At 33.9% G+C, this 23,807-nt stretch overlaps 1 protein-coding gene across 2 annotated transcripts in view; it reads left to right on the top strand.

The window, feature by feature from the left end:
- The window catches only part of Fut8 (fucosyltransferase 8), a 309,903-nt gene extending 286,487 nt beyond the window's left edge, over nt 1-23,416 (top strand). For both annotated transcript variants that reach the window (XM_071607956.1, XM_027929496.3), the window contains exons 7-10: nt 619-865; nt 2,658-2,834; nt 13,573-13,723; nt 22,399-23,416. In XM_071607956.1, the coding sequence (XP_071464057.1) occupies nt 619-865; nt 2,658-2,834; nt 13,573-13,723; nt 22,399-22,716 (893 nt within the window). In that variant the 3' untranslated portion in view covers nt 22,717-23,416. The remainder of the gene's footprint in view (nt 1-618; nt 866-2,657; nt 2,835-13,572; nt 13,724-22,398) is intronic.
- Nucleotides 23,417-23,807: the final 391 nt, after the last annotated feature.

Below are 23,807 nucleotides of genomic sequence, written 5' to 3'. Positions count from 1 at the left end.
GCCACTAAAGCTCTGGATTCCTCCAGACACCCTACTTATAGACAAACAAGGGGACCCTTCTCCCTTCTTCTATTGACATAGTACATTGTAAAGCCCTAGGCAGCAATCTCCCTGGCCAAGGCCACACTGAAGCTAACACTGGTTTATCATTATAATCTTTAGATATTCCCAGAGTGCTCTGTCATGAAAGTCATACAAGAGCCATTTGCTATAATGACAAGCTGGAAGTTTTGAGTAACTCTAATTAAAAAATAACTGTAACAGAAAAAAGAACTTTGACAGTTGGCTGTGTCCATTCTCTGATATCTAGAATATCAGATATCTACTTAGAGTGCTGATACCATTCTTACCTGGGGTTTGAGGTAATAATATGATAGCATGCTAGAAATTTTCAGAAAAGGTCATGTACTTAAGAAGCAGACCAACCTATGTGTGAAATTTCTCTCTGTCCCTTTTGTTCGGGGACCTTAGGTAAGTTATTTAATCTCCTCATAACTGAAAACTATAATTCTTCTTGAGCGTTGCTATGAAAATGAAAGTACCCCATGTGAGTTATTGTAGTAGGGTAGATAAATGAGGAATATAGTGTGGTGATGATATGTTTTGATATTCTGTCAGGTGAAGTGAAGGACAGAGTTGTTCAAGTGGTGGAGCTCCCCATTGTAGACAGTCTTCATCCGCGTCCTCCTTATTTACCCTTGGCTGTACCAGAAGACCTTGCAGATCGACTCGTAAGAGTCCATGGTGATCCTGCAGTGTGGTGGGTGTCTCAATTTGTCAAATATTTGATCCGCCCGCAACCTTGGTTGGAAAAGGAAATAGAAGAGGCCACCAAGAAGCTTGGCTTCAAACATCCAGTTATTGGGTAAGAATCTGATTTTTTTCCCTCAAACAGTGATATATATAATAGTGATACATAATATTTTTACCTTCTACTTTGATCTTTACAATTCAGAGTTTAGTTTTCATTGCCCCACCAAAAACAGGTTTCACAGTTCATGTTAGGGCACAGGGAGAATATTCTTCCTTTGTTCACTTAGAACATTAGTAAAAATCGCTTAGTAGTGCTTTATAATGCTTCTCTTTTTTCCACTCTTAATATTACAGATCTCTTTGTTTTTATTTTCATATTTCCCACTTCACATCTTCCTTCATGTCTTAGCTTTTATAGAGAAATTATTAACCCCTATTCAAAATGTTGGCATAAAAGAAGATACGTAGTGAAATCATAATATTATTAGATAGTGTTTCATCTCATGAAACTTTTTATTAAAAATCAGTGGAATCATTAACATCATCTCTATAGAGCACACTGAACAATTCCAGTTTCCTAAGAGAAGCATTGAGGGAAGAATGGTAAAATCAATTGGACACTATTTCCCTGTGTGCATATATAACTTTACGACCAGTGTGATTCTACATCATGTACAACCAGAACAATGAGAAGTTATACTCCATTTATGTATGATGTGTTAAAGTACATTCTATTATCATGTATAACTAATTAGAACAAATAAAAATAATAATAATAATAAATAAGAATGTGGGAAGGAAAAGATGACAGAATAGATGTTTCTGTGATCCTATCCACATCTGGACTATAACCTGGCATGCAAAGAAAAGAATGGAAAGTCATAAAGATGGCAGAGTAACATCAGTGAAACAAATCTCCATACCCCATAATAGAGTTGGCCTTTGGCTTGGCCTGAGGCATGCCCAAGACTGCAACTTCAGGGAAAGAAATCTACCATTTTCCTTCTTCTACATAGGGATAGTGATTTATCAATGGGTGGCTCTAGAGGGCAGATTTAAGGAGCCTTAATTATGAAAACAAAATATGATTATTATTCTTATTTCCACTAAAATTACTTTGTAAGCACTAAGATAGAAGACTATGGAAATCAGTGTATTATTCAGTGCAGATTGATATAAATATGTATAGCCAATTTTACTGTTTTAGGCCTTTTTATAAGTGGTATGGATGAGATCTGTATCTGCTCACATTTGATAAGTGAAAAACAGAAAAGAAACACATTAGAAACACATCAAAAGGGCTGGAATGACTTCATGAAACTAAAATAGTAAAAATCCTTAAAAAGTTTTCCTGCCACTTCCTACAGGAAAAGTCCATGTAGTCTGTGTTTTCCTTAGACAACTTTAAATTCTATAAACTGGCAGTTATAATACAAGATTAAATGAAGAAAAGAAAAAAATGGCTTCAGAATGTGACAAGCACTATTTTTAATACTCTATAATAACAACTGTGACTCTTCATCATTTTAGTCTCAAAAACCCTAAGATTTAAATTCTTTGGTTTTTTTGTTTTGTTTTTTCCTGGATAGCTGGTGAGTATGTTGCTGCCTAATATGAAGTATAACTCTGAAATCTTTCAGTTATTCCTGATATACCAACTACTTTCTCTATAATAAAGTATTCTTCCAAAGCTTTACTTATTTTCTAATTTCTCTTATATTGTTTACCATGCAAATATATTAAAACATGTGAGAGTTTTTTTAATATTTGTTTTTTCTAATTATGAAAATGAAGAAAAATCAGTTTAAATTGTTATAATGCCATTATAAATTATATAAATTGAGTACACCAAAAGCACCAAGTTAATCAATACATTATCAGCAGAATGTGAATTTCTCCCCCAGAGTCCATGTCAGACGCACAGACAAAGTGGGAACAGAAGCAGCCTTCCATCCCATTGAGGAGTACATGGTGCATGTTGAAGAACATTTTCAGCTTCTCGCACGCAGAATGCAAGTGGATAAAAAAAGAGTATATTTGGCCACGGATGATCCTTCTTTATTAAACGAGGCAAAAACAAAGTAAGTTAGACCAACTAGGAGTTCTAGAGTGACATTGTCTCTTTTTTTGAGAAGAATCTTTAATTCCCATCACTTGTGATTCTTGTTCTAATATTATTATTAATTATTGGGGTTTTAAAATTCAAATGACTGTGTACTTGCTTAACTCTTAATCTAATCAAAGCATACTTTATTAGCCATATCTGATGCCTTGAAATAAGAAATCCAGAATGAAATAGACTGCTGATTACACATTTCAAGCAGTCATCACTATCACCATTAAACACAATCACCCCCTTCTTGGTACTAAAATCTATATCAGTTTGCTCAAGCTTCCATAATAAAATACCCATAAACCAAGTGGTTTAAATGACAGAAATTTATTTCTCATAGTTCTGGAGGCCGAGAAGTCTATGATCAGTAAGGTAGATTTTCATTCTGAAGATTCTCCCTTGGTTTGTAGGCAGCCACCATCTCACTGTGTCCTCGCTTGATCTCTTTTTTTGTGTGTGCCAAAGAGAGCAGGCACTCAAGTGCCTGTCTTATAAAGATGTTGATCCTGTCATGATGGTCCCAGCCTCTTGAACTCATCTTACCCTCATTACCTCCCAAAGGCCAAGTACCAATTAGAAACTGAAACATGTGAATTTGGGTGAAAAATAAACATAATATTTATCAACTTTATAGAATTGCTAGTAATAAAACACACCTAGTACTTGCCCCTTTGATCTTGTTATTCATTGTCTACACTAACAATTACAGGCAACTGAATATGTGTGTATATATATAGAGAGAGTCTTTGTTGTTTTAAATTTCTGAAATTTGTAAATTACACTAAAGAAAGGTAAAGAACCAAAGAATGATTTTTTAAGTGGATAAATAAATTCTTCTATTATGTATTGATATTTTAGGTACTGTGCTAGGTGTAGGGATGTCATGATAATCAAGGTACTCCTTCCTCTTAAGGAATTCCTAATCGAGTGAAGGAAAAAATCACTGTTATTAATAATACTATAGGATTATCCAGGAGCAGTGGCACATACCTGTAATCTCAGTGACTTAGGAAGCTAAAGTAGGAGGATCACAGGTACAAAGCCAGCCTTAACAATTTAACGAGGCTGTAAGCAACTTAAGGAGACCCTGACTCAAAATTTAAAAATCAATAATAAAAGGGCTGGGGATGTGGCTCAATGGTTAAGTACCCTTGTGTTTATTCCCTAGTACCAATAGTAATAACAACAACAATAATAATAATATAGGATTAACATAGGGTTTTATGAAAACTAGTAGACTGATTCTGATTAGAAATTTCTTATCATAGGATCTGGGTCAACCTAGGATTGGCCATTATTTACTATCCATAAATAAATGCTGTATTAATTATATACCAAAAAATGGGAAAGACAGTAGAATGAATGGGCATAACTTTCCTATGTTCATATATGAATACATGACTAGTGTAACTCCACATCATATACAACCACAAGAATGGGAAGTTATACTCTATGCATGTATGATATGTCAAAATACATTCTGCTGTCATGCATAACTAAAAAAATAAAAAGAAAAAAGAAAAATGAATAAGAATACACACACACACACACACACAAGTAGGGAACAGGCTAAAATAAAATTGTGGTCTATCTTTTGCTATAATACCATCTCCTCCAGAAATCATCCCTGATTATTTGACTGAGTTATGTCTCTGCACATTCTTCTATTATAGTGCATAGCACTTATTTACTTCTGCCTTCCTCACTAGATTATATATACTTTATTCATAAGGCCTGTCTTAGTATGTGCCTAGTACAAACTGAACTGTGTTTATTTTGATCTCATCAGTTCAAAAATATTTTATTAGCGATGAAAGAATGAATTACTTGAACCATTTGGCTATTTAGCAATATTTCTTAGTTCCTTTTTTCTGTAACAAATGGGAGGGGAAAAGAAGCAAAGTCAGAATAAGGTAGTACTCCAAGTCCTTGTGTATACACATAAAGGACCAAGAAATTCATCAGCCAAGTATAAGAATGGATTAATATAAGATTTACAGATTAAATACATATTTGGGCACAAAACACAATACAAATTGTTTTTCAAGTTAATGTTCAGATGTGTTAGAAACAAATTAGAAGGATCCATGTGCTGCTGAGAAGAAAGTATATTCTCTCATTGAAGGTTGGAATATTCTATATGTCAGTTAAGTCTAAGTTATTGATTGCATTATTGAGTTCTATAGTTTCTATGTTCAGCTTTTGTTTGGAAGATATATCTGATGATGAAAGAGGTATATTAAAGTCACCCAAAATTATTGTGTTGTGGTCTATTTGACTCTTGAACTTGAGAAGAGTTTGTTTGATGAATGTAGATTCTCCATTGTTTGGAGCATATATACACTCCTCAGAAGATGATGTACAGTCAGTCAACAAATACCATGAAAAAATGTTCATCATCACTAGCATAAAGAGAAATGCAAATCAAAACCACTCTAAGATTTCATCTCACTCCAGTCAGAATGGCAGCTATTATGCATACAAACAACAATAAGTGTTGGCAAGGATGCGGGGGAAAGATATACACTGCTGGTGGGACTGCAAATTCGTTCAGCCAATATGGAAAGCAGTATGGAGATTGAGATTTCTTGGAAAATTGGGAATGGAACCACCATTTGACCCAGCTGTCCCTCTCCTAGGTCTATACTCAAAGAACTTAAAAACAGCATACTACAGGGATACAGCCATATCAGTGCTTATAGCAGCACAATTCACAATAGCTAAACTGTGGAACCAACCTAGGTGCCCTTCAATTGATGAATGGATTAAAAAAATGTGGCACATATACACAATGGACTATTACTCAGTAATAAATGAGAATGAAATCATGGCATTTACAGGTAAATGGATGGAGTTAGAGAAATAATGTTAAGTAAAGTTAGCCAATCCCAAAAAACCAAATGCTGACAGTTTTCTTTGATATAAGGAGGCTGATTCATAGTGAGATAGGAAGAGGGAGCATGGGAGGAATAGACGAACTCTAGATAGGGCAGAGGGGTTGGAGAGGAAGGGAGGGGGCATAGGGTAATTAATGATGGTGGAATGTGATGATCATTATTATCCAAAGTACAGGTATAAGGACATGAATTGGTGTGAATATACTATGTATACAACCAGAGATATGAAAAATCGTGCTCTATATATGAAATAAGAATTGTAATGCATTCTGTCATATATAAATAAAAAAGAAAGAAAGAACAAATTAGAAACAGTTCACCATGTTTTCTCATTTTAAAACACCATATGAAATTTGTAGCTTGGTTGAAGAAAGGGATATTAATCTTTTCTACTCTTTCACTTATTCTTGAATGTATCATGAGCCTTTTTCCTTGATTAGCAAAATAATTCATGTTCATGAGAAAAATATGGAAGTTGGTAAATACGAAGCCAAGGAAACTACCCATAGTCCCACTATTCACTGGCAACAACTATTTAAATATTGACATATTCCTTTATATAGTCGTATTTTTAAATAGTTGTTCATATCTTATGTAATTTTGGATCCCTTTTTTTGCACCTGATATTAAATTGGACCTACTTTTAAGGTCACTAAAAAGGTTACTTATTTTTTTGTTTATTTATTTTGAGTAGACAATTATAATGTTTATGGGTTATTATATAATGCTTTGGTCTGCTTACTCACTGTTGTCAAATAATTAATATCCGTAATCTCACCACTTACCAAATTTTTTATGATGAGAAAGTTAAAGGTGTTCTTTTAGCAATTTTTAAAGATTCCATACATTATTATTAACTGTGATCACCATATAGTGCCATAGAACCCTATAACTTAATCCTCCAATCTAACAGAGACTTTGTACCCTTTTGTCAATGTATCTCCTTTTTCCATTTTCCACTTCTCCCATATCCCCACCCCACCTCTCCAACTTCTGGTATCCACCTTTCTACTCTCTTGTTTATGTGAGATCAACCTTTTAGATTCCACATATAGGTAAGATCATATAGTATTTGTCTTTCTGTGCCTAGCTTATTTCACTTAGCATAACGTCCTCCAGTTTCATTCATGTTGTCACAAATGACAGAATTTCTCCTTTTTTAAGGTTACATAGTATTTCATAATACTGTGTGTGTGTGTGTGTGTGTGTGTGTGTGTGTGTGTATGTATCACATTACTGATGAACATTTAAGTTGCTTTCATATCTTGGCTACTGTAAATAATGCTGCAATGTTCTCCATATCCTTGACAGCACTTGTTATCCTTTATTTTCTTGGTTATAATCATCCTTCTAGATGTGAAGTGATATCTCATTATGATTTTAGTTTGCATTTTTCTGATGATCAGAGATGTTAAACATTTTTTCACATATCTATTGGCCATTTGCACCACTTATTTTAAGAAATGTCTGTTTAGATCCTCAGACTTTTTACTTTTTTTCTTTTTCTTTTTTTAATGTGGTCCTGAGGATTAAACCCAGGACCTTATACGTGCCAGGCAAGATCTGTTCAACTGAGCTATATCCACATATCCCTAACCTCAGCCCCCATTGCTATCTTTTAATCAGATTATTTTCCCACTATTTTATATTTTATATTTTGGAGATTGACCCCTTATCAGATGTATGGTTTACAAATATTTTTTCCAAATCTCTTGGTTGTCTCTTCATTCACTCTGTTAATTATTTCTTTTGCTATGCAAAATCATTTAAATTTGACATAATCCCATTTGTGTATTTTTGCTTTTGTGGCTTATGCTTTTAAAGTCCTATCCAAGAAACAATTGCCCCGATCAATGGCATAGAGCTGGGTTTTGTTTGTTTTATTCTAATGGTTTTTAAGTTTTTGATCTTACATTTTAAGTCTTTTATCCATTTTAGTGTTTTTTTTTTTTTTTTGCATATGATGTGAGATAAAGACCTGTTTTCATTCTATTAGATTAGAGGACTAAGTTTTAGTCCTATATGTGGACATCCAGTTTTCCCAACAACATTAATTGATAGACTGGCCTTTCCTCATTGTATATTCTTGATATCTTTGGTGAAAATCAAGAGACCATAAATACTTTGATTCATTTTGGGGTTTGTAGTCCCATTTATTGGTCATTGTGTCTGTTTTATGCTAGAAACATGCTGGGTCTTGTTTAGGGGCTTTTTATGTGTTCGGAGGGAGTTGTTTGTTTGTTAGAGGGGAAGAAGATTATTTGGTTCACATCACAGTTTCAGAGGTCTCAGTCCATGGACAGCCTACTCCATTGCTGTGTGCCCAAGGTTAGCAGAACATCATGGTAGAAGGATGTGGTGAAGAAAAGCAGCCCAGAACATGACTACCAGGAAGCAAAGCCTATTTTATTACAATAGGCTGTTTTGATTACAATAGCTTTGTAATAGTTTTGAAATCTGGGAGTGTAATTCTTCCAATTTTGTGGAGTTTTTGCTCAAGATTTCTTTGGTTATTTGGGATCTTTTATGGTCCAATACAAATTGTAGGGTTGTTTTTTTTCTCTCTCTGTGAAAAATAACATTGGAATTCTGATAGAAATTGCATTGAATCTGTAAATTACTTTGAATAGTATGAGCATTTTAACAATGTTAATTCTTCCAATTCATGGACATGGGCAGTATGTTTCATTTTTTTGTGTGTATTCTTCAGTTTCTTTCATCAATGTTTTACAGTCTTTAATATACAGGTCTTCTACCTCCTTGGTTAAATTTACTCCTAAGTATTTTATTTTATTTGTTGCTGTTATAATAGGATTATTTTCTTAATTACTTTGTTGGTTAGTTTGTTGCTGGTATATAGAAATGCTACCTTTTTTGTATTCAGATTTTGTAATCTGAAACTTCACTGAATTTATCATTTCTAAGAGATTTTTGGTGGAGTTTTAAGGATGTGTGTGTGCGCACCCATATCAACAGCAAACTGATAATTTCACTTCTTTTTTTTTTATATTGATGCCTTCTATTATCTAATTACTCTGGCTTGTACTGCTAGTACTATGTTGAATAGATGTGGTGAGCGTCAACATCTATGTGTAGATATATTTCTTCTATACCTATTTTTTATCATGAACAAATGTTGAATTTTGTCAAGAGCTTTTTCTGCATCTGTTGAGAAAATCATGTATTTTTTTTGGTATTTATTCTGTCAGTACAGTATATCACATTTATTGATTTATGTATGTTAAATTATCCTCGAGTTCCTAGGATAAATCTCATTTGATCATGATAAATGATCTTTTTAATGTGCTATGGAATTCAGTTTGTAGTTTTGTTGAGGATTTTTTTTCATCCTCAATGAAAATGAGGATTTTTCTCCTCTTCAATTTTTGGGAGGAGTTTGAGATGGGTTGGTATTAGTTCTTTAAATGTTTGGTCGAATTCAGCAGTGAAGCCGTCCAGTCACAGGCTGTTCTTTAAAGGAGAGATTTTTTTTTTAACTTATTTTATCTCTTTACTTATTATTGTTCTGTTTAGATTTTCTGTACCTTCCTGACTCAATATTGGTGGGCATGTTTCTAGAAATTCATCCATTTCTTCATGGCTATACAATTTGGTGGGGTATGCTTCTTCATAGTAACCTCTTGTATTCCTTTGTATTTCTGTGGTGTCAGTTGTAATGTCTCCTCTTTTTTGTTTTTTTGTTTTTGTGTATTTAGGCTCTCTAGTGGTATGTGCGTATATATTTACAATTGTTATAATTTCTTGAGAATTGATCCCTTTTGTTATTATATAATGATTTTTTTCTCTTTTTATAGTTTTTGACTTACAGCCTCTTTTGTCTGATATAAGTATGGATGCCGCTGCTTTCTTTTGCTTTCCATTTGCGTGCAATATCTTTTTGCATTCCTTCACTTTCAGTCATTGTGTTTCCTGAGTGTGAATTGTAAACATCCACTGTGTGGATCACTGGTACTTACTTGACCAAGCATTTCCCTAACATTAGACAGATTATTTTCAGTTTTTACTTTTATAAATAATGACACAAAATATGCCAAAAATTATTTTATTATTTCCTTAAGCTATATTTCTAGACTTTGAAGTATTTAAATAAAATGATATGATATTTTATTGCCTTAATCCAGTACCACAACATGACTTTTTTTTAAAGAGAGAGAGAGAATTTTTAATATTTATTTTTTAGTTTTTGGTGGACACAACATCTTTGTTTGTATGTGGTGCTGAGGATCGAACCTGAGCCCCACGCATGCCAGGCGAGTGCACTACCACTTGAGCCACATCCCCAGCCCACAACATGACATTTTTATACCAAACAACTCTTTTATTACAGTTAGCAGTATCTACATGGACTATAGAAATAGTAAAATTTGAATTTCCTCATTTTAGTCTGTAACTATAACTTCTCTCCCTGTGGTAGTTTAGGCAGCAGTTTTCTCCATATTCTAAGTGTAGTGGTAACATTTTATGCATAATTTTTTACTATTAGAAAATCCTTTCATTTTAATTTTTAAGTCATTTCAAAAGTATTCTCAGGAATTTAAAAGATGTTTCTTTCCTTCATTCTTTTACTTAAATGTTTTTCAACTCTGAATCAATTCTGCTTTAAACCTTTCATAGTTGGTTTGATACTTAAGCAAATCTCAGAACCTCTGCATTGTTTTAGGAAATCAAAAGCATGAATTAACCTTGCAAGAGATGTTATGTCCAAGGTAATCATTGTAATGAGACTTCTATGTTTCAAGAGTGGACAGAGATGAAGAATTAAACTTAAATGATGCATAGGCTTTGCACAATAAAAGGTGAAGCCATTTTCTGGGTAGCTTATCCTTTAAAAAAGGAGTCAAGATTAGCTTTATACACATAGCTTCTGTGTGTAGTTATTCCTTGCTGCAATAGTTTTATACCTCGTGTTTCTCTAGGTTCAGACTGATTTCATCCACAAGATCTTAGCATAGGCATCCCAGTAACTGTGTCACTCATTATTAATGTGGCAAGCAATATCTCTTAAATAATTCACTACCAGAGTGTTCAAATTATAGAATCATTGGCAGTTAAAGAAATAAGAGCTATTAAACTTGTCTATCCAATATTGTTTTCAAAGATTGTGGAAATTGGGAATGGAGATAAAACAGGAAGATAAACGGCCTTTAAAAACCTCCCAAGTAGGGTTGGGGTATAACTCATTAGTAAAGTACTGGCCCAGCATGCACAAGGCCCTGGGTTCAATCCCTAACACTGGAAAAAAACCTCAGTTATTTAGTTTGTTCTTTATCAAAAATTCTGAACAAGCTTTTTCTAAAGTTAAGTACATTGAAATTAATAGAAGCAAGAAAAATGTTTAAAAGTTTTTGCCAAGTGTTTGGTTGCCCTGTGAAATGAAGAAGCTACATGAGTAATATATTTGTTTATTATTTTATTGAATTCCATGCAAGATACATACAGTACAGGGCACTGGGAATACAAATGCAAAGACAAATAAAAGATAATACATGATTTCTTTTTCTAGAGAATATCTAACTGAAAGACAATAAATATATGTAATAAATAATTACAGCATGGTTAAAGAAGTGTCCTGAAGGAGTCCTATACCAGATATCACAAAGAATAGTATCTCCTTCAGTCTAAAGAAAGATTTCAGAAATGAAAATTTGATATTAGTTTATAACTCCAGGCTAGTCCTTTGTGGTGATATAAAAATAAGTTTCTATAATGTGGAAAAAGAAAAAAACTTATTTTTATCATTACCAATCTCTGAAACCTCAAGATAGGAAAATCCCTCTGCTGATATATTTGAAGACAAGTAGCACATTTGTGCAGAAAAGTCTTTTCCCATTATTTACTTTATTTTTTTCTACTCTTAGTATCCTTCACAATGCTATCTTTTATATATAAAGTCCTTTTGGTTTAATTCTAAAGAGTTCCCTTTAAATTAAGAAGTCCATTAATATTTGTGTCACTTTTCAGTAAATGAATTATTCCTTTCTTTGTTTCCCTGAGCCCCCAAACCATGCTGACAAAGTAGTCTTTATTCACGGATAAAACCTGAACTGGTTCTATCAGTTCACCTCCTCTTTTCTCCTTCAGCATTTTCATATGTATATTCGTTACTGTTTCTGCCCGCTGCCTGGGTGTATATATATAGCTCCATAAGGGTCATATTAAAAAGTATTTCTGGTTTTTTTCTTTCTAGAACAAATGTGACATTTTCTTCATTTCCCTGATTCTGAACTGAGGAGGGCAAAATGTCAAAAATAATAAGACAAATAGATCTGAACACAGAACCAGCCTGAAACAGTGCTCACTTTGCCTTTACAATTAATATTAGGAGGCAATGAGGAGGAGCTCCTTGGTGGCCCCAAAATGAAGAGAAGTCTGAAGCAGCTGTTAGGGAATTAAGATAAAGTCCCACACAAAGGTATCACTCAACTATTCATGTATTTATGCACACAACATTGTTCAGAATGCCAGGTACTTTGATGCAAAGAAAAATAAGTCATGGTCCTAACATTTGGGGAATATTGTTTGGAAGACAGACATATAAACTAACTCTTGATGTTTCTATTTCTAACATAAGAATTATTATTCTTTCAAGAAATACTCTTCCATCCTCCTGTTATATTCCAGATTCTCTTTTAGGTGCTGAAAATAATACAGTGACCAGAACAAGTGAAATGTCTCCTTTTATAGAACATATATTCCAATTAGAGATGATGGAGGTGGAGAATGAATGGATGCAGACAGTAAACAAATAGTAAACAGATATTATGTCAGTTGACAATAAGAGCTATGGAGAAAAACTAAGCAGAAAAAAAGGTCCAGGACTTCCAAACTCCTCATTGATGAGGTGATATTGAGCAGAGATCTAAATAAGTAAAGAACACTATTTAATAACCATCCCCAATATTTATTGAGCATTTACTACATGTCAGGTACTCTAAGTGCTTCACATCACTTAATGTATTAATTCTTAAGAAATTATGTATGAACACTTACTATCCCCTTTTTACACAACTATACAAGGTTTATAACTTAATTCTGAAGATCTATCTCATGCACTAAGACACTAATTCACTCTACACTAGAGTACAGTTAAAACTCTAATTCAGAGTGGAGTCATTTGAACATGTGGTAGACTTTTTAAACACAGCCTGTTTTAATATTTTTAAACACATACCCTATCTTAAGTAAGACCACTAATATATTACTTAGTAGACATCTACAAGGAATTTGCTTTCATAAATTCATTAGGATGGTTTCCATTACCATATTGTTTAAATAGATTTATTCAAAAAGGATGGGCATTAGAGGAGACTGTTTATTCTCACAAATTTTTAAATAGTTATTTTTTAATTCTTTTCATTATTTGCTTATAATATCAAATTTTCACTCAAATCTGAATTATCATAAATGAAATTTTATCATGATAGTTACAGTCTAAAGGAAAAATTCAGTGACCAAATATGAAAACAGCTTGAATAAACTCTTAGAAGGGCCTTCATTACAAACAATAATGAACCTTTAGTTTTCAACTCTTCCATGAATTGATAAAGGACATTTTGATGTGTATGTATGTGTGTTATATGATGTACCAATAATACTTAATATATAGAACATTCAAAATGTCTTCTGTCCTACTAATGGATCCACAGGTGCCTCACCAACTATTCCATTGAATGTTTTAATTAAAACTCTCCTCTCTATTAGAGAAGGGTTCTTAATCAAAGGACCAATCCTCCCTGTATAGGATACTGTGATTTCAGTAAACATGCATAAATTTCTTTCTTTTTTCAGGTACCCCAATTATGAATTTATTAGTGATAACTCTATTTCTTGGTCAGCTGGACTGCACAATCGATATACAGAAAATTCACTTCGGGGTGTGATCCTGGATATACATTTTCTCTCCCAGGCAGACTTCCTAGTATGTACTTTTTCATCCCAGGTAGGTGGCAGTAAGACATGTTTAAATGACCAAAAACTTTTTCATCATTATCGTGTTCAGGACAATTATTGTTTATGTGTCTGTGTTTTTAATGTTAGTTATTATGACTCAGGTACAGTTATCCTTATATTTAGTAATGATATGTTTTGTGAAAGAATGAAGAGATTCTACAAAATAGCTATTTGAGGACTTTGAATATTTAGTTGTTTGCAAGCAATGCTTGAATACATCTCCCCTGGAAGTACTTGCCTTGTTTATAGCATGTAACACAAACAGCAAGTAATTAAGCTTACTTAATACTTTCTGATTTTGTATACTTTCAGTATATAACTAGAATCTATCCATGTCAACTCATCAGTGCACTGATACTAAGAGGCTTAAGTGCTCAGCATTTTGTCTCATTATATTGTATTATATTTGTCTCATTATGTCTCTTTATAGAAAAGAAGAAAGAGTAAATGTAGTTTCTTTTCAGATCCTATTACATTTCTACTTAGCAAGAAACTATACATTAAATTTAAGAAATATAATATCATAATCATTCTTTCAGTTTTATTGTTTCATATGATTATAGGTTTTGAGTTTGGTGTGTGTGTTTTTGTGAGTGGTCCAATCAGCCTTATATACCCTGTGGAATATAAATATAACAATATTTATTGGTGTTTTTATTTTATTTTATTCTCCTTTCTCATTATACACATATTTTTGGTTAGTTCTTTTAACCAGCTGTTAAATGACTGTTTGTGCTCATAGTTATATTAGGTGCAGAGAGGATTTCAAAGGAGATGGAAGATATAGTCTCATCCTCATTCAGAATCAAAATATTCACATGAATCAACTAAGAATAATTACTTAAAAATATAAATTAGTATAAGATAAATACATGTTTAAATGCTGAAAAAGTGTGAAAAAATAAAAATGACATTTCCATGGAAATATATTTCAGAGGGAATAAAGAAATGACAAGTTTTTTTTTTTTTTATTACATAAGAGTGCACATTGTCACAGTGGGATGGTGATATGATTTTTTGGAAAAAATACTTAAACAAGCAAAGGTTAAAGGTTTCTTCAGTATGAAATAAGAATACAACTGCTATTGTTTTGTGAATAGCTATGCAAAATAGGAGTCATATAGCAACAGTCCTTATCAGAAAGAAAACTTACTTTTGTCTTCAAGTTCCTATGAAGGCACCCACTGTTGATATTTCTCCCTAATGGTGGGGGAGGGTCTGTCTTGAAGAAGCGCCCTGCCCTTTCTCATGGCAGGAGTCAGATGGGTGTATCTGTTTAGTCCCTCCCAACTGTTTTTGAGAATCCAGCTATGTATCTACCTGATACACAGGTTCCTGTAGCTAGTGAAGACCTCTACACACAATTGATGCTTATTGTTAGAGTGAGTGAATCAAGAGTCACTTTCCCAGTTGTACCACTTTTCCTGAAGGTCTAGATTTTAGGCCTGCCTGAAGTCTGTTCTTCTAGTCCTGGGTTTCTCAACCTAGGCACTACTGGCACTGGGAGCTAGTTAATTCTTTGTTCTGAGGAGCTATACTGTGCATTGTAGGATATTTAACAGCAGCCTTGGTCGGTAGCATCCCTAACCTAAGTTCAACCAAAAATGTCTCTAGACATTACCAGATGTCCCCTAGGGACCAAAATTGCCTTGATTGAGAACCACTGTTCTAGACATAAAACTCAAATATATATGTCTGATTGTTTACCATCCTTATATGTTGACAGGCTCCAAGACTTACAGCTCAATGCTTTGCTTTCTTCCTTCTATCACTTCTTAGGAATACCGTTATGCTTATTCTGGAATGGAAAGAAGATTCTTTTTCTTTTTTTCTGTCTTCCCCCCTTAAATATCTGCTTTAGAATTTCTGGTTCTCATTACTGTACCTTTGAACCAGAAATCAGGATGTTGATGTCACTTCATGATGATAGAATTTGTCTGGTCTTTAGGAGAAATTATACTGCTTTGCTCTACTTTATACATAATATCAACCTCATTGCATTCAGACTTTGAGTCCAGAAAAGCATTCATATGAAGAACTGGTGCTGAAAGAATTTTTTGTATCCAAAGGAATGAAATGTATATATATTACTCCAAAGAAACTCTTGACAGAGTTTGCCCCAAATAATTTCTGCACATTTGCTCAAAAGCAAAACTCAGACAATATTTTGTACCCCCAAATGGACTTGAATACCTCAAAATACTTTATTTTGGGTTCAGAATAAAAGTTTAACAGTGATGGTACCTTTTATTTATATGTCAAATGGCAAGTTGCCAAATGTGATCACTCCCATTATCACATAGCTTATTTGATGATTAACAGCTATAGCATTTAAAAATGTGGAATGATTGCAGATTCAATGATAAATCTCTGGACTTACTTGTACCTCAATGTTTTATATTTTTTGTTTGTTTGGTTGATTGGTTAGTTTTTGTTTGGTTGGTTTTTCCCACCCCCCTTGATTCTTTGCAACTCAATGTTTCTTGCAGATATTTTTAAATATAGAGCTATTTAATACAATTCATTATTTTTGCAGTGATAACAAAATTGGTTACTGGATTTAGAAGTTCCCTCGCCATAAACTAAAATTGGAATTATTTGAAAAATGCCCCAGAAATGGCTCATCACCACCAATAGGTCATGAGAAAAAGTTACTGACTAGATCAAAATGCCAAGTCACTGACTTCACTGGACAGAGAACAAGAATAAGACAACATAGGTTCTGCAGGCAGACTCTCTGGATTTAAGTTCAGCTTTGATCACATAGTGGCTCAGCAGCCTTAAACAAATTACTTACCCTATCTCTAACTGTTGATATTAATAACAGTAATAATAATAATAATAATAATAGATAGAGTAGTAACTAGTTAAAACTTACTGAAAAGAGGACTGAAGTGTTACTGTATATAGCTAAAGTATTACTGCCAAATGCAGTGGCATACACCGATAATCCCAGCAACTTGGGAGGCTGAGCCAGGAGGATTGCAAGTTCAAGGCCTGAGCAATTTAAAAACCTTTCTCAAAATAAAAAATAATTAAAAGGGCTGGGGATATAGCTCAATGGTAGAATGCCTGTAGTTTCAACTCCCAGTACTACCCCCCGCCAAAAAAAAATGTTAATCACCAAGAAGTGTGTGTGTGTGTTTTGTAGGAATACCTTTGCCTGTTAGACTCAATGGTATTGACTTTAGCAGATCTTTTATACATGGTTCTATTTTACACTATGTGCTCTCACATTTTAAAAGGAGCATGAAACGTGATTCATGTGGTCATGAATAATGCTTAGGCCCCACTCAGTTATCATATGGTAAGCAATTCTTTATGAAAAGAGTAACCAGTAACATTCAGCATATTAATTTCTATTTCCTATGTGCTGTCTTTTGAGAAATTTTATACTACATATCAGTGAGAAAGAATTGATCTTTTGACCATGAGCTTTTTGAAAACCTACAGGCTAAGTGTCACGGCATCTTAAGCAGGATTACTCACTCATAAGGTTTTAGATCCATCCCCCTCAGTTTCTGATCTTTCTGTTTTATCTCCTTAAGTGAGGTCTGGGAATTTTCTGTCTCCTTAAATGAAAAGTTTTAAAAATCCAACAATATGTCTCTACTCTCTAATTTTGTTACCATTTTTGCTCTTAGTTTCTGAATCATCCAAACTGTTTCTCAAAGACAAGTTTGTCCCCAAAACCTCATAAACTGAAGAGTTCTGTCCTCAGGATTTAATATGATAATTAGAGGCAATATTAGCATCTAGTGAATTTTGAAAGCAGCATTGTCACATTCTAAACTATTCTACCAAGTATGCTAATTTTGTTATGTTACTGGAAAATATCTATCCCCAAAGCATCTACTTTTCTTATTGATGAACCTATATTAAATCTGAAACAAATTATAATGGAGAAATAAGACTACTAGTTGTAGATAGGCAAAATTACTCTGGAATCTGATTCACCAAATGGTTTTGGATGTTCACTTTAAAGATTTTAACATTTTTAAAGCTAATATTGTTTAATGAGCAGTGGATGCTGCTCAGTAGTTTCGGTCTTTGAGAATCACTAGAGGACAAGATTATTATTTTTCTTTTAAAAAGATTATTATTTTTCTCCTTTGACACTACAACTTGGCAGTTTTTACAGCACACTCATAGCCCTCTTTAATTTTAAATCCACACAAAACAGGCCTCATTATACATTGCATCAGATTTTGGAAGGCCCAGATGACAAAATCAAGAACTACATTAACTTTTTTCCAGATATTTGGTTCTGGATAGAAATTTCCATCAAGGTATAACTCATGAGACAATAATAAATAACTGTTGAAAGTACCATGGAGCAACACAGGACAAAAGCCCACAATGTGAGCTCTGCACCTACCTCCCAGAGCAGGAGACAAGAAGTACACCTTGCTTCATCCTGGACTGTAGCTTGCAGTGCTGAAAATGGTGCTAGGTGGCCTTTATTGCATTGATTTTGGCCATTCCTGCAATGTAGGAAAGACCCTGGTCTTCCTCTATCTTTGCATAGCAAAACTAAGTAGTGCATAGGAAGAATATACAGATCTCCCAGCATCACCCAGTGCTTTTAACAAAAAAAAAAAAAAAAAACTTGTCCATTTTAACAAAAAATAGGGTCCCTTCTGCTCTGAGAAAGCTTTGGAGGCTCATGCAAACTTAGCTGGCTATTATTAAGGAACAAAATTCAGACTGACAGATTCCTGTCCCCTATTCTTGTTTGGTTTTTAAAATATAGTCATATCTGTATTTTATCCTTTGGCAGGATTTTTGCTGTTAGCCACTATTGTGTGCTTAGTGGTGTATTAATGCATTATACTAACATGTATAACTAATAAGAACAAATTTTTTTAAAAAAAAGAGTACACCTGAAAGAAAGGATGTCAGCAAGACTCCAAGGATTTTTATCTTGAGCAACAAGATGTTGAGAAGAGAAGAGAGGTCAGAAATGAGACTGAGAAGGGCAGCCAGTGAGGTGGGAGGAAAACCAGAGAATGTAGACCAGTGAAGTGTTTCAAGGAAGACATGATCAACTGTGAAATTAAGAATGCCCAGTTAATTTATTACAAACATCCCTCCCAGACCTAGACAACGTAGGCAGCAGCAGGCTAAGTGTTGAGTTACTCGTCTCAGCAGGGCACATAGAAGCTAACAGAGCATATTGGCTACGGACTCTTAAGGACAGACTGTTTGAAGTTGAATCGTGGTCTTACCTCTTTCTACTTTTGAGCGATATGTGATCATAACCCCTCTATGCTTTGGTTTCTTCATCAGTAAAATGGGGATAATAACACTTGATTTTTCTTATTGCTGCATTTAGATATTAATATGGAAGGATTTTGAATACACCTGGCATAAAGGAAAAAAATGATATAGCATCATGTCAACCCAGAATGAATAAAACAACATGTAGCCAGGCATTGCTTTGCAAACCATAGACTGTTCTCTCTGTCATGCAACCTGGCATGTACCAAACCTGAGTGTTGGCATCAGCTGTAAGCTTTCATTTACCTGCCACATGATTAAGTTCGTAAAGTCCAGAGAGGAAGTATAGAGGTGATTAAAGGCAAACATCAACACTATAGTAATCTTTCTATTGCTTTGCAGAAATTGCCCCATGATTGATATAGACAATCATTACTTACTCAGAATATTGTATGAGGACCTTAAGGATGAAATATCACCCATGGATTTGCATCTCCATTACTGGAAAAATATTCAGAATAGCATGGAGAAATATTCACTCAGCAGATGTTTATTGAGTGTCTATTATGTGGCAGTCGCTCTTCTAAGTGCTTATTCAAAGGCAGTGTCTTGTGTGATTGAGAGCACTTATGCCAGAACCAGAAAGAATTCTAACTGTGGCTCTGGCTTTGCTAGCTCCTTTTGTATTTTTTGGAAAATTCCTTTCTGTGGCTTAGTTTTCTGTATCTATAAAATATGAATAAATAGTAGTTCCTCACACTTGGTTGTGAGAGTTCAGTGAGTTGGTGGAGGGATATACTGTCAGAACAGTGCTTGCAATCTAATTCGTGCTCATTAAGCTCAGCTGCTAACATTATGGCCATAATTATGAAGAAGATAAAGGACCTCCTTGTGTAGCTGCATTCAACTTGTTTTTGCAGAAATCTCTGTATCTGAAATTTGACCATTAATTATTTCTTTGGTTTAAGAAAACATGTGTACCCACCAAGATTAACACACTATTGATACCAAAACACAAATTAATTATTAGGATAATTGCCAAAAGAAAGCAACAAAAAGATGTGGAACAGAGAGGAAAAAATTTTATGAAAGTAAGACGTTGATGAGTGGAGAAGAGAAACCATGTAGGGTTTATTGCTGCAGTAGAGATTGTGGTCATCCTAAGAGTAATACAAGGTCCTGCATTTCTGATTAGAAACAACAGAAGAGTAGGTGAAGATAACTTTAAAGAAAGACACTCAGGTTTTTCCAAGGCTGTTCTTGATCTTACGTTATATCTTTTGGATGCTATGGTATAAACATGAAGAAAAAGATTTCCAAGAAAAAATACATATAGCAATTATAAGCATACACAAACTGCCCTGGTTCAAACCTGAATGTTCCACTTAATGGGTAGTGTGACCCAGAACAAATGCCTCAAGTTCCCTTATCTGTAAAATGAGTAAAATGATAGAATTATATGGGGATACTGAGAGAATTACATCAGATTATACTAACAGCAAAAGCTTAGTGTTAGCCTCTATGATATTATTGTAGTTAGCAGTTATTATAACTGCTTTGTTTTAATTACAGTTGTATGTCACTTAATGATGAGGATACATTCTGAGAAATGTCGTTAAGTGATTTCGTCACTGTGCAAACTTCATAGAGTATACTTATGTAAACTAAGATAATGTCAATTGTATGGTGTTGTGGGACCACTGAAATGTTGTTATGAAGCAAAAACTATAATTTCTCTGGTTAATGTATTTGGTTTCTTCCTTTCCATAGTTCCCACATAATTTTGCTTGCTCCATGCATACCTTTGGCTGAATCTAAGTTTAAAAATTCCAAATCCAAATCCTTAATTTATTAGTCTTAGTATTCTACCATTTATCCCAATTCTATCATGACATTCCCAGTAAATAGTTTGTTAGTGAAATCAACTTGAATGCAAATTTTTAATTGTCTTGAATCTAATTGAAATTCTAAGAACTTGAACATATCACTTAAATTCCTTATATTTTAATATTTACAAAATTTAAAATATTTATAACCTTAATCTTATTTGCAGCTTACGTCTAGCATTTGAGAATTGCCCCTCTTGAAAGTTCTTAAAATTCAGATTCTTTGAAAAGTTGAAGTGATGATTAACCTAATCAGATTCCATTTGACCCTAACAGTTGTAAATAAATATCTCAGGCTAGGGTGTGGCTCAGTGGGAGAGCATTTGCCTAACATATGTGAGACCCTTTGTTCAAGCTCTAATACTATCCCAAAATACAGTATCTCCTGTCAGTTTCTTGATCTTCATGAATGCCACAGTTTTAAAGACTACTGAGTAGTCCTAAAATTGTTCACTAAGCAGATTAATTATTATTATTATTAGTGCCATTTTAAATAAATGCAAAAGTATTGGTAATAGGGACAAAATAACTTAATTAACTGAGATGGCCATAGCTACAGATTTAAGAAAATTTGATGTAAGCTGAGTTCTCAATTTAACATGTATAAAGGAAAATAGTTCTCTCTTCTGTCATCACCTATTCTTAGAAAAGTTTCTGGAATCCATTTACTTTATCTGAGTCTATTAATTCCTTAAAATGTTATCCCTCTATGAAGATAGTTTAACGTCACAGTTATAGTTTAACTCTGTCACCAAGTATTAAGCTCAAGGAAGCTCAGAGTGTGGAATTTCATCTACATTCAGTGGACAATGAATATATTCTTTGGACAGAGGAGTCTTTTAAGCAGCCTTAAAGCTACATTAGTCAGGCATCTTCCTCAAAGGCTAGCTCAGTTTATGTCATCCCAAGAATGCTATTATATAAACAACACACTTAAAACTCTATAGAACATAAATGGCAGATGTATTTTAGCTCACTTGAGAATGCTTTGAAAAGTTGAAGTAATGATTTGAAAAGTTGAAGTGATGATTAACCTATTACATGAAAATCTACTGAAAAGGGTTCCAAGACAAAGTTCTGAGCAGAGAAGTTTGTGGGATTGAAAACAGGGAATAAAGGCAAAAGAACAACAATATTCATATTAAGTATTTGTAGTCCTAATCCTAAACCTTAAATTCTAGGCACAAACTCTAGGTTACTCATTTTGTTTATTTTTTTAATCAGTGCCCAGCCTATATAACTGTGTAACTCTTAATAAATGCTTATTAAAATTAACTGGTTCATATTTTTAAATTACTTTGCATGATATGTAGATAGCTCCCCCCACCTTAATTGTAATAATCTTTTGTGTACATTCTTTAAAAAGATATAAGCCCAGAAATGAAGAATGACTTATACCATCATCTGATAGCAAATGGATTGAAACCTTTTGACTAAAAGCCACTACTTCTCAACCCTCTCAGTATTTGAGTTCATGTTTGGCCAAGGACTTTCAGTTTGTTATGAAAGAGAGATTTTATATACTGTACTAACAAACTTTTTTCCATTTCTTTCCAAGGTCTGTCGAGTTGCTTATGAAATCATGCAAACACTGCATCCTGATGCCTCTGCAAACTTCCATTCTTTAGATGACATCTACTATTTTGGGGGCCAGAATGCCCACAACCAGATTGCCATTTATCCTCACCAACCTCGAACTGAAGAAGAAATCCCCATGGAACCTGGAGATATCATTGGGGTGGCTGGAAATCATTGGGATGGCTATTCTAAAGGTGTCAACAGAAAACTGGGAAGAACAGGCCTCTATCCCTCCTACAAAGTCCGAGAGAAAATTGAAACCGTCAAATACCCCACATATCCTGAGGCTGAAAAATAAAGCTCAGGTGTAAGAGATGAACAACCAAACTCAGTTCAAACCATTTCAACCAAGCAGTAGATGAAGAAGGCCCTGACCTAACAACATTGGTTAAATGGTAGATACCATTGGCACCAAGAGCAACTAGGAACTGACAAATGCTTCATTGGTGGAATTCCTCTTTAACAAGGGCTGCAGTGCCCTCAAACCCATGCACAGTACAATAATGTACTCACATATAACATGCAAACAGATTGTTTTCTACTTTACCCCTTCTATAAATATTATGTCCCCATGAAACAAACACTGCCACATTGTGTAATTTAAGTGACACAGACATTTTATGTGAGACTTCAAACATGGTGCCTATATCTGAGAGACCTGTGTGACTTACCAAGAAGACCTGAATAGCTCCATACTGTGGAGAAGTTTATTCTTAGCCAGTGGTGGTGTTGTGACCACTGAATTCACTCCAATCAACAGATTCAGAATGAGAATGGATGTTTTTGTTTTTTTTTTCCTTTATAAGGTTGTCTGGATTTTTTTTTAAGTAATTGCATCAGTTCATCCAAGTCATCATTAATAAGTGAAGGATACATCAGAAATTAAATATTCACTCTCCATTAGGAACTTTTGTAAAACAATGCCATGAACAAATTCTTTAGTACGCAATGTCTCTGGACATTCTCTTTGATAACAAAAAATAAATTTTAAAAAAGAATTTTGTAACGTTTCTAGAATTTTGTATCACTGGGTGATGCGGTGATCAGCTTTATAATAGAAAACTATGTTTTTCAGCTTCTTTATTGTTTCTGATTCAATAATCAAATATTAACTAAAAGAGACATTGGTCCATTTTAATAATGAAAACTGATTTTAGTTGGTGCACATTACAGTGGCTAAGAACATTCTTTAGGAGCTTTCTTTTGGACATTGTTGGTTTATTTTAATTGAATGAAATACTGATAATCTATGCTCCCAGAGGAAATAGTACCTCCATTTCTATAACTAACCATTTCAGGTTTGTTTGCTAATCTTTCTTAGTGTGGCTTTTGTCAGTTTCTGTGAATTGGGTCCTGTTTTTTTATCCAGAAACCAAATTATGCCCTTTC

This window comes from Marmota flaviventris, chromosome 2, assembly GCF_047511675.1.
Source record: "Marmota flaviventris isolate mMarFla1 chromosome 2, mMarFla1.hap1, whole genome shotgun sequence".
NCBI lineage: Eukaryota > Metazoa > Chordata > Mammalia > Rodentia > Sciuridae > Marmota > Marmota flaviventris.
The sequence above is the reverse complement of the archived record's forward strand: the minus strand, read 5'-3'. Positions and strand labels throughout refer to the sequence as shown.